General features: G+C 36.1%; 2 protein-coding genes across 2 annotated transcripts; one reads left to right on the forward strand and one right to left on the reverse strand.

Annotated features, from left to right (window-relative positions):
• Positions 1-12,888: 12,888 nt before the first annotated feature.
• Positions 12,889-15,397, reverse strand: BDR25DRAFT_288345 (SPRY domain-containing protein). Its single transcript, XM_033688384.1, has 3 exons — positions 14,670-15,397; positions 14,286-14,591; positions 12,889-14,222 (listed from the first exon to the last, which is right to left on the reverse strand). Exons 1-3 carry the CDS (start codon positions 15,076-15,078, stop codon positions 13,369-13,371), a joined length of 1,569 nt encoding a protein of 522 aa, XP_033546728.1. The 5' UTR covers positions 15,079-15,397; the 3' UTR covers positions 12,889-13,368.
• A 3,799-nt stretch (positions 15,398-19,196) lies between these two features.
• BDR25DRAFT_315108 (uncharacterized protein) lies at positions 19,197-20,051 on the forward strand (the record flags this gene model as incomplete). The annotated part of the gene is made up of 2 exons (XM_033691497.1): positions 19,197-19,427; positions 19,644-20,051. 2 exons carry the CDS (start codon positions 19,197-19,199, stop codon positions 20,049-20,051), a joined length of 639 nt encoding a protein of 212 aa, XP_033546729.1.
• Positions 20,052-20,181: the final 130 nt, after the last annotated feature.

The following is a 20,181-nucleotide window of genomic DNA, read 5'->3' on the forward strand; positions in this document are numbered from 1 at the left end:
TTATAGTATAAGCACTTAAGTAGTAAAAGTAAGAGTAGTGTATAGTGTGCACAGTGTACAAGGTAGGTAAGGTAAAAGTAACATGTTTTTAGTTCTATTACTCTTGTCTTTCCTCTGTACAGAGAAAAAGGGGGATATCTAGATGTTTACGCACAGAGGTTCGCGCACAAGCATCATGTGACATTGATACGTGATCCTGCTCGTGCGCGATCGTTCGTATCCAGGCCGCGACGCTGCTGCTGCGTACGGACATTAGATATATTAATAATAAAGAAAAAGTTAAAATAAACTTTATAAAAGTTAAAAAAGTAATAGAATAGCTAATGCTTATAAGTGTAAAAAAAGTTAGAGGATTTCTAGGCCTAATAAGATATATGTAATAAATAATTAAAAACTATTTAAAAATCATGTTACCTTTAATAGACATAATAACTAAAAAAGAACTATACTCTAAGTTTATTTAAAACTTTTAAATAACAAAAGCTTTCTAAGAACTTTAAAAAATTATAACTAGTAAGCTAGTAATATAAATATATAACCTAACGCTAGAAACTAAGCTATACATAGATGTATTAAAAAGAGCTAAAGAAGCAGCACTCTTTTAGAAACAGGAAAACAGAAAATAGCATCTAGTAGCATATTACTTAGCAAAATTCTCTTTTTTAGAGCAGAAGTACACTATCCTAGACAAAGAACTTTAAGCAATAGTAAACATAGTAAGAATATAGAAAATAAAGTTATAAAAAACTAGCTAACGTACCTAACAGGTTAGCTAGCCACACAGGTTAGCTAGCTACTTTTGCTAAGCCCCTACTAAACTCTACTTATCTACATAATGCCTTAATAACAACACTAGATTAAATCTTCTAAAGAATGTTAAATATAGCTTACTTTTTAGGCTTTTAAATAAGACTTAAAACTTTTCTTATAACATGCTACAGCTATCTATAATGTCTTTTATATAACACTAAGTAATTAACACGCTAGACAGCCTTTATAAGTAAAATGCTAGCCTAAATTAAGAAATCTAACTAAGCTTAAAAAAAAGTAGTTATTAAGTACATACTTAAGCTTATTACATGTAAATTTCTCTTTAAGCTTATAGCTATAGCTAATATAGCTAATTTCTTACACGCAAAGTGTAATCTAGGCTAGGTTAGCTTAAACTAGCCTAGTATATAAGTTAAGCACTGCTCTAAGTTTATAATAAAGTTTAATTATAAGTATAATTATAAAAAAGCACTTTATAAGAATCTAGAAGTTATCTAAGGCTAGTTTTACCTAGTAGCTAACATAAAAGCTAATTATAGTATCTAGAATAAAAACATATATAACTTTAATAAGTTAAGCTTTATAATAAGCTAAATATTAACTAAAGTAGTTATTATAGCTTTAAAAAGATAAAGACAGCTAAAAGTAATATAGTAAAGTAATAAAAAGTAGATAATAGTTATTTAAAGTATTAATATAATAAAGTAAGCTATTTTACTTTTTATTATCTTTAAAAGCTACTATTACTTTTTTACTTAGTATAAAAAAAATCTACCTTAGAACTAAGTTATTATAGTCTTTAAAAATAGCTAGATAATAAATAAGCTTAGGCTATAGTAGTTAAAGCACTTTAATAAGCATATAAAAAAAGTTATAAGCGCTTATTAGCTTTTTATTATTAATAGCTATAAAAGTTATAACTTACTTAATTTTTAGTAGTACTATAAAAAATAAGATTATTACTATTTATATACTTTTATACTTATTACACCTTTTATAGCTTTTTAATGTAGGTTGTTTTACTTTTTTAAAGAAAGTATATAAGCGCTAAGCTAAAAATCTTATATATAACTAAATTACTTATATTATAAAACTTAAGTTTCTACTATACTTTATATGCGCCTCTAATGTAGTAATTACTTTTAGTAATATTTAAAAAGAGTTTTAAAGTGCTAGTTTAGTCCTATTTAACCTAAAATAAGTTAAAATAGCCTTTAACATTTAGTTATATACTCTATTACTACTACTACTTATTAATAATAAGCCTTAGTAGTTATAAACCTTAAGTAATACTTTTAAATTTAAGTTATAATTAACACTTATAAAAGTAAAAATTTAAAGGTATATAAATAGCTTACTAACATCTATAGTAAAGGCCTTTAAAAAGGTCTTAAAAAGGGTAGTAATTATTATGTATAAGCTAGTGTTAGTATAAAAGAAGATTATAGAGCTTTAAGTAGTAAATAAGGCTACTACATAACATAAATTACATAAAAAAAGTAGATTTAAGTAAAAAAAACTTTAATAGTTAAAAATAAAGCTTATCTAACTACTTTAAAAAAGTTTAAAGCGTGTAGTAATAAAAAAAGCTAACAACATAAGTGTGTACTAAAAAAAGTAAGCTAAGTTAAAGGTAATATAAGTAGTGCAATTAGACTAAGCATAACTTATATATATATAAGTAAGTAGTAGAAGTAGACTCTAAATAATATCTTATATTATATTACTTTACATAAGGCTAAAGTAGGCTGTTTTACGCTAGAATAGAGTGGTTTTAGTGGGGGCTTAGCAAAAGTGGCCGGCTAACCTGTGTGGCCGGCCAACCTGTTAGGCACGTTAGTAATTTATTATATACACTAACTATATAAACTTAACTACTTTTATACTAATAAAGAAACTATTACTAATGCATATATAATAAGTAATAGAACTAGCTTAGTTTAACTTTATTATAAAACATGTAGCAGGCACTAGCAACTAATAAGTAGACACCTTAAGCAGGCAAGCTAACTACTTTAAAGAAGAAAAAAAAAACATAGAAGAATTTACTATATTTAAAAAAAAACTAAAAAGATTAGTTTATAATAGACTAGATCTAAAAGCAGAAATCTACTTTTTTATAGTAGTAGAGTAAGGATAAAAGAACTTTGTTAGAGAATACTATAAGGCTCTTATGTTTAGACACTCTAGAATTAGAACGCTGTAGAAAAAGATTAAGGTTATAATTTCTAGAAATGTTTTAAAGTTAAAATAACTGTGCACTAAAATTCTAAGTAAATACAACATTTACAACAAAAATAACTCTAAAAGGCATAAAGTGTATAGATAATTATAATCTATTAAAGCCCTTGCATAGCTATAGATAATAATAACTATTAACTTTATAACTAGGCTCCTGCTATTATAAAAACCTAGCATAGAAAGGCTTTATAACATAATAATAGTTACCTTAGATAAAACTATAAAATTCTTATACACATAGCTTTCTAAGAAAACTATAATAGCTAAGGAATTTATATATAAATTTAAGTAAAATATAGTCTTAGTTTATAAATACTTATAGATTATTATTTTTAATAAAGACAAGCTATTTATAAGTAAGTTCTAGAAAGCTGCTATAAGACACTTAAGCATAGAACACAAACTGTCTGCAGCATACTACCTGCAAACAGACAGACAGACTAAATAGACTAATGCTAAAGTAGAAAGGTATTTAAAAAAGTACATATTCTTTAACTAAGATAATTAGGTAAAATAGCTTCTAATAGCATAACTTACTATTAATATAGTAAAATCTACTATAATAAAAAAAAACCTTTATAAAGCTAACTTTAGCTACTACTTTTACTACACACTTTATAAAAACTAACTAATAGACCTCTTAGAGTTAGTTAACTACTTATTAGACTTACTAAAATTATATTAAAAGTTAGTAGTTAAAGCTAAAGCTAGCTAAAAAATAATAGAAAAATATGTAAACTAGGCATAACAGCCTAGTCTAGAAATCTAGCTAGAAGACTACGTCTACCTTAAACAAGGAACCTCTGCACTCCTAGACTCTCTTACAAACTTGTAGAAAAAACATATAGAACTATGTAAAGTACTATAAACGCTATAAGACAACTGTAACTTAAATTACTAAAAAACATATATATATACTTATTGTCCCAATAGTGATATTCGGGCGCCTGGTTGATAGTCACGTGGCTCGGATGCGCCCGGATCCCTGTGCACGGAGATCTGTGCGCAGAGTTTAGGACTATATTAACCCCTTTCCTTTGTACAATAGAAAACAACAAGAAGTAATTAACACTAGTTACCTAACACCCCTGTGCAATGTTTACACTGTGCAAACCTCTCTGTCTTATACGCATTTGCTAACACTAAGTGCTAGCTAGCAGAGAGTCTATTTAACACTAATTAGTAGTTTAAATACTATAAGAGAGAAAGCTCTTCTTATACCTTTCTATTTAAAAGTTTATATATAAAAAGAATCCTTTTTCTTACTACTTTAACTATAAATTAGTAAAAGTAAAGACAGAGTCTAATTTACATGTAAGTAGCTATAAATCTCTATTTAGTTACTTAAGTAAAAGCAAGAAACCTGTCTATATAATACTATTTAAAGGTATTATATAAATAGTAGTGCTTGTTTAACACTAGAAGGTCTATTTTATCTTTTTACACAAGGCTATTTAGAGGTAGCGTACAACAAGAAGTAAGACAGCGCGCAACAACACATAATTAACTACTATAAAGCAATAAGCAACGCTAGCTCTATCTATAACTAGCTAACATAACATATTAATGTATAACTAATACATACCTTTTATAGGCATCTTAGCAAAGACTTTAGTAAAGTAGATAAACATTAAAAATTAAGTAAATAAAATTAAACTATTAAATAACACACTTAAGAAAAAGCTTAATTTATACATAGCTAACTTAATTATAGAACTCTGCACATTAAGTGTAATAAATATACATATGCTTAAGAACTTTTAAGACAACTTTATAAAGTAAAAGCTTATACACTTTAAAGATCTTAGCTAACTATTCTTATAAAAACTAATTACTACTTTATAAAATAAGGGCATTAGCTTTAAGAAGAACATAATAAAGGCTACTACACTATATAAACTTATAAAAAAAGAACACACATTTACTATTCTACTAAAGCATTATATAAAACTATTACTACTATTGCTAGTTTTAATGTAATAGAAGATGTCTTTATATAAATTACCTACAGACCTAATACTTTCTCTATAATTAGTATAACTACCTTGCAATAGCTTACTATATAAGAGTATAACTAGGCAGCTACATATTCCTGTAGCTACAGCTCTGCATAAGATTCTCTAAAGCTTATACCTACTATATATAATTTAATTACTATACAATCTATACTAACTTCTACTTACATAAGATATTACAGTAGAGAACCTTACGCCTAAAAAGGTTATATAATTCTAAAAAGCATAAAGAAAAAAAAATAACTATATAAAGTAACTATATAATATTTTAGCTAATAAGGCTATAGTATTTATTAAGCTCTGCTAACACTTTACTATCTTTAAGGCATTATACGCAAGCATCTTTCCTAATATTTTTAAAAAGCGCGCACACATGTTCTACCTTTATAATATTAGTCTAAGATAATTATAGAAGTTACTATATAAGCAGCTTAGTAATTACTTTAATACTAATACAAACTATAACTAGTATTAAATAGATTAAATAATAATAAGCTTTATATAAAGTAAGTAAAAAAAACTTTATAAAAACTTTATATAAAGCTTTTAAAGCTATAATTAATAAACTTACTTTTATATAAAAAGCTCTTAGTTTATAATTCTAAGGCAAAATACTACTTTACACTACTATTATATAAGCATGCTAAGGGCAACTTAAACTTAAATAAGCAATGTTTTTAATTAAGCCTATATATAAAGCACTGTACAGTAACCTTTATTTAGCACTTTAGGTTATAATTAATTAATAGAATAATGCATTTATAAATAAATCTTAAGACATGTACTACACTAATAGGTAATATAGCTTACTACATATATATAGCTATTAACAACATAAAAAAAGCCTAAGAGAATATAAAGGATTATTTAAACTATAGTCCTTTATATAATTAAAGCAATGCTTTATTTATTATAAAAAAGAATATTAGTTAACAAATTATTCTTACATAAATTAATTTTATATAAAACGCTAATATATCTCTTTATATAAAGAATTCTATAATAAGACACTAACATGTAAAAAAGTAAATATGTACATTTAAAAGTTTAAAGGCAAACTAAAGTAAAAAAAAAAAAAGTTGCATAATAATAATAACCTAAATAAAAAAAAAAGTAAGAAGATTATTAACTACTTTACTAATACTATATTTCTCTACTGCGTAACTGCAGAGGACATCTACAGCCTAGAACCTAAAGAATACGCAGAACAGTTTATTCTTAAAGATTAATACTGTACAGTATACTAAGGTAAACTATAAAATACTAGCATAGTAAGAATCTCTACTATAAAAAAGTTACAACTTAAAGCATACCTACAAGAATTCCCTTATATAAAAGTAAACTAAACACTAAGAAAGAAAAGTATTAGCTTTAAAAAATAAAAATTAATAAAATTAATTAGTACTATATAAATTACTAACTTAGTTAGTAATGTAATGTATTACATTCTAGACACTCTAACACTGTTCCTACTGTCTCTAGCAGACATAAACTAAATAGGTGCGTACTTTAACAACATGCAGAATATAATTATACAAAGTAATAGAAATACTATTTTAGTTATATAAAAATAAAGTTATCTATTCTTTAATATATAAAAAAAGGAATTAATATCTTTCTTTACTAAACATAAACTTTAATAATTATATAAAAGATTTAGCTATTTTTATATAAAATAACTTTACATAATGCTTAAAAATACTAGACATAACATTAATCTCTTTATACTTAAAGAGATTAAGAAGTTCTGCTATATATGTTAGCTATATAACTTAGCACTATAAAAATTTAAGTTTATAATTAAAGATAATTTATACTTTAATTATAAAATAGTAATTAATGTTATATAAATTAGTAACTAAGATGTACTATATATAATTAACATAAATATATTATTCTAAGCAGCAACCTTCTTAAAATTAATGTCTACACAAGATACCTAGAACATGCTCTATAAGTGTTAGATTAACACATATTAAGGCTTACCTAATTACATTATATATAACCTTAGTATAAACTTTACATCTAAAGATTTTTAGAATTATGTAAAGATTATAAAAGCAACATGTTAACAAATGCTAGTAGAAGCCTATTAGGCTATAGGGAAGATTAAGCGCGCACACGCACTACTATAATGTGCATACAACATCCTCTATGCAGAATTAGATAATTGTATAAATAATAAGTTAGTGTTATAAATAGCTATTAAAGCCCTAAATAATATAGTAAAACTAAATAGTCTTATACCTACATTACTTATGTTTAGAATGTACTTAAGAATTAATATAAATTCTGCACTATTCTCTAATATTATCACATAAGCTAACACTGTATAAAAGGTAATAAAAATGCTTTAAAGCAAAAAAGCAAAAGTTAATATTAATTATATAATTAATACCTAGAACAGCTTAACTTTATATAAAATACTAAATCTTCTACTTAGTTCTAAAGTAAAGATATAGCAAAAGAAAAAGAGATAAATAAGACTACATATAGTAAAGAGAATTAAGGCCCTAGATATTATTATTAAGATAGAAAATAGTCTAGTAAGACTCTACTACACATAAGTTATACTATATTATTATATAAAAGATAAGAATAAACCTGCATAAGAATTACTAGATCTAGACAAACTAGCCCTAGTATAAAGGGATCCTCTATAGGCATAAAAGAAAGGTTGCTTATGTAAGTAACTAACTTTAGTTAATAGACTACATAAAACAGCCTCTTAAGCAGCATTAGATTTATTATATAAACTAAAACTAAAACTATAGCTAGCTAAGAAAGGCTAAAGAAAACTATATAAAAATTTATAAGCTATAATATTTCTAATCTAAAAGAAAAAGAAAGACTACACGCTAGTAATTAAGCTCTATGTAAATAGTATAATTACAACACCTAAGAGACTATTTAAAGAATTAGACTATACAGAAATAAAAAGTTTAATTATAAGTAGTATATTTAAAGTACTTTTATATAATTTATTAATTTATAAAGGATAGATTTTTAACCTTTAACTTATACATAAAGTTAAAGAGAAATTAATAAAACTATATAAAAAGTTACAACTTATGTTTATAAAATATTTAAATAAAAAGAAGAAGAAAATTCTTATATAGTCTTTTATAATTTAAAAAATAAGTTAGAGGTTAATTCTAGCTATTAGCTTATTACTAATAGCTTTGTACAATATGCACTGTAAACTACATAATATTACTTAAGTATATATATAATTAATAGACAAGCTTGTTTGCACTCTTTTTACATAACTACTAAAAAAACTCTATAAAAGCTTTTCTCTACACATAATATTTAAAGTTGTATAACTACTATACAGCGCAGTAGAGTTAGGCTTATATTAGTTTAAAACATACTATAACTATTATAAAAATAAACTTTTTATAAAAACCTTATTATATAATCTATGCTTATTAATTACATATAAAGGCTTAACAGTGTTTAGTATTATAGGACTATAAATAGATAATACTCTTAGTATTATTACAGCTAATTTTGCATAAAAAGAAAAAAAAATTGCTTAAAGCTAACTTCTAAGCAAAGCTTAAAACTATACTATTATATAATTAGGCTATTAAATTTAATAAAGAAAAGATCTACTTTATATAAAATAATATTATTTTTATATAAAAAAGTTAAGCTAAGAATCTACACATAATAGAGTCTAAGGTAGAGAATGCCGCGCAGAAGTACGTTAAATAGCGCGCGCGAGGTGCTTATATTACATTAGTATGTTAACCTAAGGCAGCATTTAACCTGTCTACTGCTGCTTAAGTTGTGTTACTGTTGTATAATAATATTAAGGCATTAAATGTACAAATCTAATAGTAAATTAATAACTAGAATAGAGGATTATTATATATACTACTTAATTTTTTTTATATAAAGTTGTTTATCTTTACTAATAAATTATTTATAAATAATAAAGACTTAAGTTTATAGCTTAGCTTTTTTATTATTTTTAAGACTAAGTAGTAAACTAAAAACTTATATAACTTTAAAATTATAAATAATATTATATACTAGAACTTTTTTAAGTGTAAATGTGTTACCTACTTTATCTTAGCTAGTAAGCTGTACAGAATAGTAGAAGGATTTAACTGCGTAATTGCACTAAGTACAACTATTAACTAAATTACATGTATGCTTAGAATACTTTCTATACCTATTATACTATGCACAGATTTAAGATTTCTATATAAATGTCTTATAAAGCTTAGGACAACAAATAAAAAGAAACTTATAATTAATATTATATTAATTTAAGAATTATATAAAAAAAAAGATTATAAAGATTAAGTAGATTAATAAAAAGAACAACTCTATAAATGCCTGTATAAAGAAGGTGCTAAACTCTACTCTTAAAAAACTAATTTTATATAACTAACTAACTATTAGAGTTAAAGTGTTAGTTAACAGACTTAAGCTTATATAAAATAGGCAAAAAGAGCCCTATAGCAACCTGTCTACTGTATGTGTAAACAAGGTAAGTCCTGTACAAAGAAAAAAGAAAAAGTTACTAATGTCTAAATAGTAATATTTAGGCGCCTAGTTAATAGTCACGTGGCTTAGATGCGCCTAGATCCCTGTGCACAGAGATCTGTACGCAGAGTTTAGGACTATATTAACCCCTTTCCTTTGTACAATAGAAAACAACAAGAAGCAATTAACACTAGTTACCTAACACCCCCGTGCGATGTTTACACCGTGCAAACCTCTCCGTCTTGTACGCATTTGCTGACACTAAGTGCTAGCTAGCAGAGAGTCTATTCAACACTTATAGTTTTATATTTTAAAACTTAAAAAAACACTAATAAAGATACTACTCTTTAAAATTAGCTAGTAAGACATAAAAGTTAAATATAAAGTTAAATAAATACTTAACACTAGAAATAGAAAAAATTTTAGAAAAATAAAAAAATACTTTACTAGTAAAAGCATGTAAAAGCTTATTAAAAACCTAATAAATGCTCTATAGCTTTTTTAAAATTATTAAGTGTCCCTTCTAACTAGAACTAGCCTAGAGAAAGCTCTCTAGACTAAAAAACACTATTGTTAGCTAAAGCCTCTATAGCAACACTAGTTAGCTGTAATGTAGAAAGTCTACAACTCTTAGACACAGGCTAAGAAGAAGAAAGGCCTACTGCTTTTACCTTAAGTGCTTTAATCTTATTTAAAGATAAAATTTTTTTTCTAGATACTTTATCTTTTAATCTTTTAATAAATTAAGTTGTTTTTAAGCCTAAGCGTATTAAGCGTTAACAGATTACTACTTACTTAAATAACACTTTACTTTTTTAAATAACACTTTTTTTTCTTTTTTTTAAAATAAGTATTTTTTACTTCTTTAAGAAGCCTTTTATGCTCTTTTTTAAAACAATCCTACACAGTGTTAGAAATAAAGATGTTGTAATGCCTACTTTTTTTTTTACACACTCTACGCACTTGTTTAATAATAAGGTTAGGACATAAAGAGTTCTACTTAAGCAGTAAGAACTACATAGTTACATTTTTGTATAGTAAAGTAGATTAAGACAAGCAATAGTGCGCAAGCAGCGCGCAAGACTAGAAGGACGCAAACACTAGTAAGGCATAGTTAAAGAAAATAAATGTACAGAAAGCATTTATAAAAGAGCACCTACTAAATAAAAGAAAATTCTAACACTTATAATAGTATAAGCAGAACAGTAAGAACGCTAATAAAGAGAGGACTTTGCATGTTACAGCCTATAATTAGACTGTAAGCATCTAGTTAGCTGTGCCCTACTATTTAAATAATTAAGGATAGAAAGTCTTTAATTCCTTCTCTAATAAGTTATGTAACTTAACAGACAAGGAATAGACTAAGCTCTTAGACTAATGCGTGGCAGAGTGTATTATCTAATAAGCAAGGAACGTTTGCATACAAACCTATGTATATAGTTTAGAATCCTAACTTTATTTAGAAAGCTGTAATTAATAGTTAGTTTATTCTTTACATAAACTAAGTAGCATTACTACTTTTTAATAAGAAGTAATCTAATTATATATTTTACACTATATATACCTTCTTTTTTGTTCTACTAAAGGAACTATTTAACTTAAGCGCCTTATACCGCTGTTGTAGGGCAAACTACAGTTAGCCGCCCCTCCTAGTCCTAGTAACTGCGCCCTACCGGACTGTACACCCGATAAGGCTAAGTTCTCTCCCCTCCGTTCACCTAACCATCCTCCATAGGCCTAGAGCTCTTCGGAAACCATTTCTCCGGAGTTAAGACCGTAACACTAAGTAGCATTGCTGCTTTTTAATAAGAGCAATACTAATTACATATCTTACACTATATATACCTTTATCTTGTTCTATAAGAACCGTTTAACCTAAGCACTTTATACTGCTGTTAAAGGGTAAACTATAGTTAGCCTACTTCTCTCTACCCTGTAACTACAGCTTAGCTTAGCGGACTGTACACCCGTAGACAGCCTAAGTTCCTTCCCCCCCCCCCCCCCCTAAAACCTTAACCATCTCTCAGGCCCCGTGTACTTCGGACACCATTCCTCTGAAGTAAAGATTGTAACAACTATAAGCAAGTGCTAGAATGCCACTAGCCTTTATAATAACTATTAGTAGAACTTTTTCTTAGACGCGCAGAAGAAAAGTTACGTGACTCTACTAGAACGCGCTAGGTTAGAAGAAGCAGGTTTAGCAAGCTTGCCTAAGGTGCCTGCAGGTGCAGGTAAGACAGGCAAGACAGGGAGAGCAGGCAAATACTATGTATATAGTCTTAATCTTAACTATTACTAGAAGGGTGTGATTAACATTTAGTCTTTCCTTTATAATAGACTAAGTAGTGTAGTAGCTTCTAATAGCGCTATACTATAATATATTCTTATATATATACTCTCTTACCATCTCTCCCTAAGATTGTTTCCGCTGCTCCTATACTAGCAGAAGAAGGCAAACCACGTTTGGCCAACCCTTCTATTCCTACGTAACCTGTGCCACGGACTGTACACCTGTGCACACAAGTTGTCCTATCTATCCTCGTCATCCAGCAACCTCCCCGGCCCGCGTGCTGAACGGTAGCTAGCCAACCTACGGCGGCTTACCCACTAAGCAGGTAACGTAACAGTAACTTAGGTGTATAAGCAACTCGCCTGTGGTGTACGTTACATATTAGCGTGCTAAGGTTTATATACATTAAAAGTACTTAAGTATAACTAGTAAAAATTATAAAGCCTTCTTTTAAGCTGTTGTTAAATTTTTAAGTTGCGATTTTTGTAGTTTTTAGTGTGAGCGGATGACTGGTGCAATGCGTTAATCTAAAATCCGCCTAGGCCTTGATGACTAATCCTCAATTTCTATCTTTTGCTACTTCAACAATCCCCGCTGTTCACAATGCCTTTGCAACCTCCCAATTCCCAACACTATCAAACCAAGAAATAACAACCCCTTTCCCCCTCATCCCTCAAACACACAGCTGCTTCAATTAAGCAACCCATCCCGTCTCCCACCTCGCTCAATCCGCTGCCCTCCATCAATGGATTTTGAGCTGGATGCACACGACGCCCAACTGTGTTCGTGTTGTACGAGACTAGATCAAGTTTCCGCGACGATCTTTGAGTACAGAGCCGGTGGATCTAGTGCCGGTATTCGTAATTTATCGGTCGAGACATAGATGCATGATAGGTATTCGATACTGGAGTGTGAAGTCTGGGTGGGTATGCAAGCAGGTAGCTACGATGAGCGACAGGGCGGTGAAGTATCAGCGGTTGTGCAGGTTCAGGGGTCGGGCAGGCAGAGTTGTAACACTATTCCAGTCACAGAACAAAAAACATCAATCTTTAAACCTGGATAAGAATATGTGTATCATTTGAGTTTAACTCTGCACGGAACAAAACTCTCTAGCCCAGCCTAGCCCAGCCCAGTCCATTGCATTCGATCCGTATATCCAATTCTAGGCTTCCAGCCCAGTCACTGAGCCGTGGAACAACCACTATACAGATATAATCCCATTCCAAAGCAAGCACTAGCAAGATTCCAAGTCCGGCCGGATGCTCGGTTTAACGCCCGCCTAAACAGACAAACAAAGCCTAAAGCGCTATCACTCAACGTACGGATGCCACTCAACTAAGCATACCCTACCCATAAAAGCCTTCGTTAGGAAGGCATCGACCCGATTCGTTCCCCGTAACAAATGAGATGATGACGATGATGAATATGAGAGATGAGAGATGGGGGTATATTTCAATCCGTGATAAAGAAGACCAGGTGAGAGTGTTGAGAGATGAAAGGAAAATCACAATGCGATGGATGTAACGGACAGACAGATCGAACAACTCATGATCAGCCTCGTCTTGAGGAGCGCGAATTTTGGGTATCACTGCGGACTCTGATTTGCGGTCCTTGTGCAACTGCAGCGTCGTAGCTAGGAATGGGTGGGTCCGGTTCGGGGTGGTTGAGGAGGAGCGCGCGTTCTTCCCACTGGCTGTCTTCGTCGCTGCCTCTTCTGCTAACATTAGGTGACGGCTGGGGACTGGTGTATTCAGGTGGAGCGTCGCTAGGGTGAAGTCCAAGGCCGTGAACTCCGGCATGATGTTGAGCGGCTGCGGCTACTGCTCCTGTTTCTGCGCTGGTACCTTCGCCAATATCTTCTTCATGCGAATCAACGAGGCTTAGCTGGGCGAGAGAGATATCTGTCGGACTTCGCTGCGGGCCGGGGCTTGTGGGCTGGTTCCGTCCAAGACGCATCTGCTGGCTGCTACTTCTTGCGTGGCCATACCCGGAGGCGATATATCCCATTCCCTCGCGCACACCTTCTCGGCCGCCTTCCAAAAGAATCGATCCTTGTTCGCTGCCATATGGAGGTGGAGGTGCCAAACTTCCAGTCATCGGTGCGAGACCCCACTTCTTCACATTTGCTTCAATAAACACAAACCCCATCTGGCCGAAATTGACGTGTACTTGACAAGGTCCATTCGCACCAACGGTAGGGAAGAAGTTCTGAGTTTTCAGGCCATGAGCGACATCATCCAGCTTCTTGCCGTTCCGAGTGAAGAACAATGTACCAGTACGCGGCCGATATCCGACGCCAATAACATCTCCTTGAACATATGCGGGACCGTAGGGGGTGGGCGTGAAGGGTTGGTTATACCGGCGGGATCCGTAAGACATGTACGCTATGGACCACCGATGATATCCTTCAACATGTTAGTCAGATGCCCAATCGCGTGAAAATCGCATGAAAGCATATGAAGACATACCTGGTAGCCGAAACAGCGGATACGGCTTTGTCGTTACGCCAATGGAGATATTTGTGGTGTCCGGCTTATCGTAGATCTTTGCTTCCCAATAATACACCTCATTCTGCTTCGGTATAGGCAAATTACTTTGTACGCTGCATTCGGAGTCAAAAAACTCAATCTCTGTCCGCCCTTCCACAAAACAGTTCGCGATCTCCAGCTCCGGTTCGAATTCCCACGCCGAGACGCCCTTCTCCTGAATTGCCAAGAACTGTCCTAAGGAGATGTCGGTTTGCACGGATTCGGGTGGGTTGGCCTGGATAAAAGCTGGTGGGAGTTAGTCTGCGTTCTCTATCACTATGTGCGACAATCACCAAGAAAAATGCAAAGAAGTTGTTGTCATACCTTTTGCTCTCAAATACTCCATCCGCTGAATGTCATCCATTTCCTCCAGCGCCTCAGCCTCCTCCTTTGCAAACTGCTGCTCATCGTCATACTCGCCTGGCCGTGTTAACCGGTCCAAGAAAATGCGGCCCTGCTGTGTATATCGGAAGTAGTAGACTATAGCAGCGAGGATAAGGACAAATCCCGCAGCTGCCAGCACGGAGAAGATGCCGATCATTATGCCCTTGGCTGTGGAGCCAATGTTGTTGTACTGGACTATCCGCACGGGCTCGTTGAAGGTGCGCTGGGTGCCTTGAGTGGTTTCGAGGACGATGGTGGGCGGTGCGGAAGGAGCATGATCGGTCGGCAGATACGACTTGGTAAGAGTAGTTGGCGACGATCGTGCCCGTGGGCCGTCCTGCGATAGCATGGTGAGGGCGTGGTATGTGTCGTCCGTCGCCGTGAAGGGCCGGACGGGTGACTGTATAGTCGAGGACAGGCGTGCCAGTGGGCGGAGCGGCGCTCGTGTTGTGGTTTCGGTGCGCCGTGCCCTGGGCGATGCGCGAATCCAGCGGGGGCCAAGAGGCCAGTGACGTACGACAGTTGCTGACCGGGCTATCTGAATGTCGATGCCGGCTGCAATAAGTCGCGATGGCGGTCGGACGGGGAAGAAGGAGGATAAAATGGGTGAGGGAGATGTTGGAATCTAGGAGGAGCGGTGTTGATGGGGGTTGCGGGTTGGTTACAAATGAGACAGCTGAGAAGTTGATGCGTGCAGCAAGTGTTTGAGAAGACGCAGCCGGATGCCAAGAAGGCAAAAGCGGCACGTTTGCCACCGGATTTGCACCGCATCAAAAGGTCGAATTCATCAGTCGCGAATTCTCGCCGGGCTTTTGTAGAATGGGCATGATATCGAACGACCTAATTCACTAATGCAGCCGTCTTGGCTCTCCCGGAGAGCACCCAAGCCCGAATTCCGCAGTTTTCTTTGCACTCCTCAACCTTCCCCTAGATACTGGAAATCCTTCATCAAACATCTCGCAGCTCCAAAAACCTGTTCAATATTTCTCCCTCCGCTACTCCTTCCCAGAAATGTGCGATAGAAACAAAGGCTCCTGTGTGCAGTCCGCTCCACCCAGTGTTGTTCCAACGTGAAACATTAGATGGGCTTTCGCCAGTAGGCTGAGGCGCTTCGTTGGGCAGAGCCGCCATGGCAGGCGCTGCGATTCTATTCATAGATTGAATTCTCTTGCCTGGTGTTCCTGGAAACGTACTTAGATATTCTAGAAGCCTGCGTGGTGTCGATGTTGCGAATGGTTGTGAATTGTATACCCATGCTAATTTTCTATGGTAGATGCCACACATCCAGCAACCATTTAAGGCGTACATTCTTGCTCGCCTTTTCGTATTCAGCCCTACCATCCATCCCGCCATTGACGTCAAACCCTCCTGACCGATCCGCAAAGCCAGACTTTGCACCAAACGTCATAATAAATACACGAAGCTTCGAGTTCGGATCAAAAGCCCGTTCAATCCAGAGTTAAAATAGCTAAGATCATTTCTACACCTACGAAGCACTTGGTTAGCCTGGGAGAGGTAAGTCGTCCAAAATCTGAGGAATCCTACGGTCTTAGCAACCAAGAGAGACTCATCATGGGTGAAGATGCCGTGCAGCTGGGCGTAGTCACTCGAGATGTGGCATGGCATTAGGAGCGGTGTATACGAAGCAGTATAAGCCAATCAGGTCCTCCTCGTTATGTCTTTTTCGCTTTTGAAAATATCCCGGAGAGATACACAGGTTCGCAACTTTAGTGAGTGGCTAGAATTAGCAGACATTCTTCCTTACATACTCCTCTCTCTTACCCTTATCTCTCACCCATATCTCGCACACTCCCAGCTCCTCCTCCGCAACACAACCTCCAACTCCACAGAGCACTGCTACGACAGCGAACGGGAAGCCTTCTCCCACGTAAATACTACTCAAAACATTACCATCCTAGAATTCTAATCTCTAGGGGTTCCCTCTCGAAACTGGACGCTCACAGCTAGACTTCAACACACAAGAAACGCAAGTGGAAATAGCAGTCGCGATGGATTGCAACTGGATTAATTCCCCAGCTTCAGATGATGACTTGGAGTCACTAGATTTTGCCATATACGGGGTGTTTGATTGGTTTAGCTATGAGCAAGAATAAAGAGCTGACAGGGTATGGTAATGATAAATGTAAAGCAGTGTTTTGCGACATATGCTATAGCGCGATTCTTGGGTATGCGAAGCAGATAGCACAAACGTAGTCTGGAACGGCAACGGTCCCTCCGCGCGAGAGAACGTGTATTGATATGCTACAGCACTTGGATGATAAGTGCAGTCATACTAAGTCTTAGGACAACTTTGTCTGCTAGGGTGAGAACCCTCTTTTTATTTCTTAGCTTCAGCTAGTCAATTCCTTGAGTTGTTCACTCACATCTTCCAGTGATAATAGGACGGACGATTGCAGAGATCCCGGCGTCGCGTCAAGTCGCGCGTCTTATACGGAATACTCCCCTGGGATTCGGTAGTCGTTGGCTTGGCTATGGTGACTTTAGTATTTACAATAGGCTGGTAACAAAGACTATACCGAAATGTTAGTTGGGTGGCTGAAGAATACAATAGAGAGCGCAGAACCTTGGGGTGATACGCCAGGTAAGTTTACCCAGGGGAGTAGGGTGACGAAACCCGGGGAGTGTCGCTCGAAGGTGTGAAGGGAATTGCGTATATAATGTTGAGTACTGGTGTGATCGTGCTATTCAGATTGACATAGTATTGGTAGTCTTAAGTGGTGGCTGTCTGCGTTTCTACTGTAAATACCTAGTCCTTTATTCATGGAGTCTGTATCTGAACTAAGTTCTGACGCATTATTGAGAAGCTCTGGTCGTCAGGTGGTGGTTATGGACATATCTATCTCCTTAAAGGGTATTCCTGAAGAGAGAGGCTGGTCGTTAATTTTCTCCCATTGATTTCATCAGAACTCCTTTTCGAGAGCTTCTCCTCTAGTAAATCGGCTTCCAGGACCTGGAAGCCCAACCTAGCTAAGCAGAAATACGGGAAAAGCATGCACCTCCAGGGTATAACCACAGCTAAAGAGAGTGCACTTCAATAAAACCACTCCAGGCATCGTCGGGGGAGCTGGGGAAAGTTTGATAAAGGAATTGACACGCAACTCTTCTAGAAAGTTGCTCCAAGGCACTTCGCCCTTTTCTCTTGACCACGCTAGGGATCTCCCAAAAAGGATATCGCTTCTCTACCCACGCCATGGAGGCACAAGTACGCGTATCCTTGTGACCTAGTCGCTATAGACGCCGCATCGGCCCAGTTAAAGTTCTACAGCAATCTGGAGATGACGTATGAAATTTATGCACGCCGACTGATGGGACTACAGATTCTGCGCCTAATAGGTTCCTGGTTAAGCAGAGTGTGTTCGCTAGCCGCAAACGAGAAGACTGGATCACGGAAATTGAAGGGCTATGGACCTTGTTCAGTTTATCGTCCTACCGCACCCACACCGTGGAAGGTGTAACATAAACATACCGGCCGTACGTTTCTACGCATGCGATAAGAACTGAAAATATTGGATATTCTAGCATGTAAAAACTCTAAACCCAATCCGCTTCATAAAACGCAGATGCAATTCCCCCACCACTCTTCAGGCTGAAATGCTGACTAGTCCTCAACAGCTTTGTATCACATATTCCATTTATTTACCCTGAGTTAAGTTTCCTGGTTCCGAAAGGCGCGTTAGCAGGGTTGCCTCAGTGTTTAAACGAACCTTAAACTGGTAGTATTGCTGAGCATCAAAGTTGTGTGATTTGTCTCCCTTCCGCGGATTGGCCTAATAGCCTTTCAATCGTAATGACTACAACCTTACTGAATTATAGCCCCAGCCGAACGAAAACAATCAATGACGAGACGCCGGTGGGTCCTCTGGTCTAATTGGTGATTTTACCTTCGATTGAAGGCTGCGGATGAAACGTGAAACTGGAGAGGATGAAAGGCCAGAAGTTGAAATTTCTGGCTTTGTTAGTATTCTAGGTATTTCGAATCAGCAATGGGTAATATAGCAGAGTATTCGTGTTGAGTAGGGCGAATGGGTCCCCCAAGCACTGATATGGACTCAGAGAGGTCTTGCAATCTCAGGAGTGTAGAGGTATTGGTCTTCCTGGCACTGACTGTGGGAGAATCAGGCCCAAGCTTGCTTGGGCCGCATCAAGTGAATTGTCCTACAGATGTCGTGCAGCACGAAATGCGAGACCCCGAGTCTGGACATGGATTGGTGAAGGAGGTATATTGACTGTAGCAGTGGTCCTTTGCTGTTTATCATCAGTTGCTTGGTTAGGATGGAAGAATACAGAGTCTGATCTGCCAGGTGTGCAGTCGTGTCTCGGGGCCTGGGAAGATAGGGGGCAGTCGAAAGTAAGCAATGAGTGGTGAGGGAAGCGTCGACTACCTCCCCTACGCCGCAGGAAGCAATATGACCCACACGGAACTCCGAATTACCGACATCTCGTACGATGAGGGGAGGAGAGCGGTTACCGGATTCATTTTATCGTCCCGAAGATAGATTGTGGACCTGGAAGAATGCCGAGCGAGATCGGGCCAACATTCCCTATGTACCTGTCTGCATTGCACATTGGGAAGGCGAAATTTCTAGACGAGGTAGGAAGATGAAGACCTTCTCAAACAAGAAACTCTGGGAATGGCCCTCTGGAGCGTCCACTGTTGCACCTCCCACTGGCGCAGCAGTAAGTCTCAATGCATGGTGAGAGACTGGGAGCCGGTTGTGCTGGTGACTAGGAGTCTCTGGTCACCAGAGCTTGGAAAGAAGATAAACGACGAGATGAAAGGAAAGGATACTTCAATCAAGTTGTGCATGCTTCTGGAAGCGACGGTGGAAGGATGACATTCGTTTAGAGCGCTGTGACAGGCTGCTGGTGTGGTGCAACCTGGCTTGAATACAGGCCTTGAAGACACGTGAGGGGTGTGTAATGGCCAAGCCCTACAGTAACGGAGTGACGGAGGCAATACAGAGCGGCGTGAGCGCACCAATCGACGGCCGTGAGAGCCCATCAAGAGATGGGAGAGCCCACAATGGGAGTGGTGATGGAGAAGGTGGACTAGCCGAGTCTGCGTGCACTGACTTTCGGCCCGTGAACGGCATCGCACTTGCCCATTATAATTCCACCGCCAAAGACGACCGGCCAGGCCCAGTATCAACGCCGCCGCTCACCAGCGTCCAGCGACGACGCCCTTCGCCGCAACCCTCTTCACCAACCCTCCCGCTTGTTGCACTGCAGTTTCAGCGACGTCTCTTCGTGCCCCGCGAACGGACAGCTGGGCTCAGGGCCGTGATACCCTCCTGCACCTAGCCGCCGCCCGCGTCATTGGCAGGTTCCCTCTGCTGAGCAAACGGCCTGGGTGCAGCCCACGCAAAAAAATCCAGACGCCAGAGCTCCTGTCACTAGGCCTGGGGGCAAAATGACTCTGGCCTTGTAGGAC

This window comes from Lindgomyces ingoldianus (genome assembly GCF_010093535.1).
Source record: "Lindgomyces ingoldianus strain ATCC 200398 unplaced genomic scaffold BDR25scaffold_19, whole genome shotgun sequence".
Taxonomy (NCBI): Eukaryota; Fungi; Ascomycota; class Dothideomycetes; order Pleosporales; family Lindgomycetaceae; genus Lindgomyces; species Lindgomyces ingoldianus.

What these genes read in the sequence shown, in the direction of transcription:
- BDR25DRAFT_288345 (XM_033688384.1), bottom strand. Translation starts at nt 15,078, where the DNA reads ATGCTATCGCAGGACGGCCCACGGGCACGATCGTCGCCAACTACTCTT. An exon ending in GGAGTATTTGAGAGCAAAAG is followed by an intron (nt 14,592 to 14,669) that starts GTATGACAACAA and finishes AACTCCCACCAG; the next exon opens with CTTTTATCCAGGCCAACCCA. An exon ending in TCCGCTGTTTCGGCTACCAG is followed by an intron (nt 14,223 to 14,285) that starts GTATGTCTTCAT and finishes AACATGTTGAAG; the next exon opens with GATATCATCGGTGGTCCATA.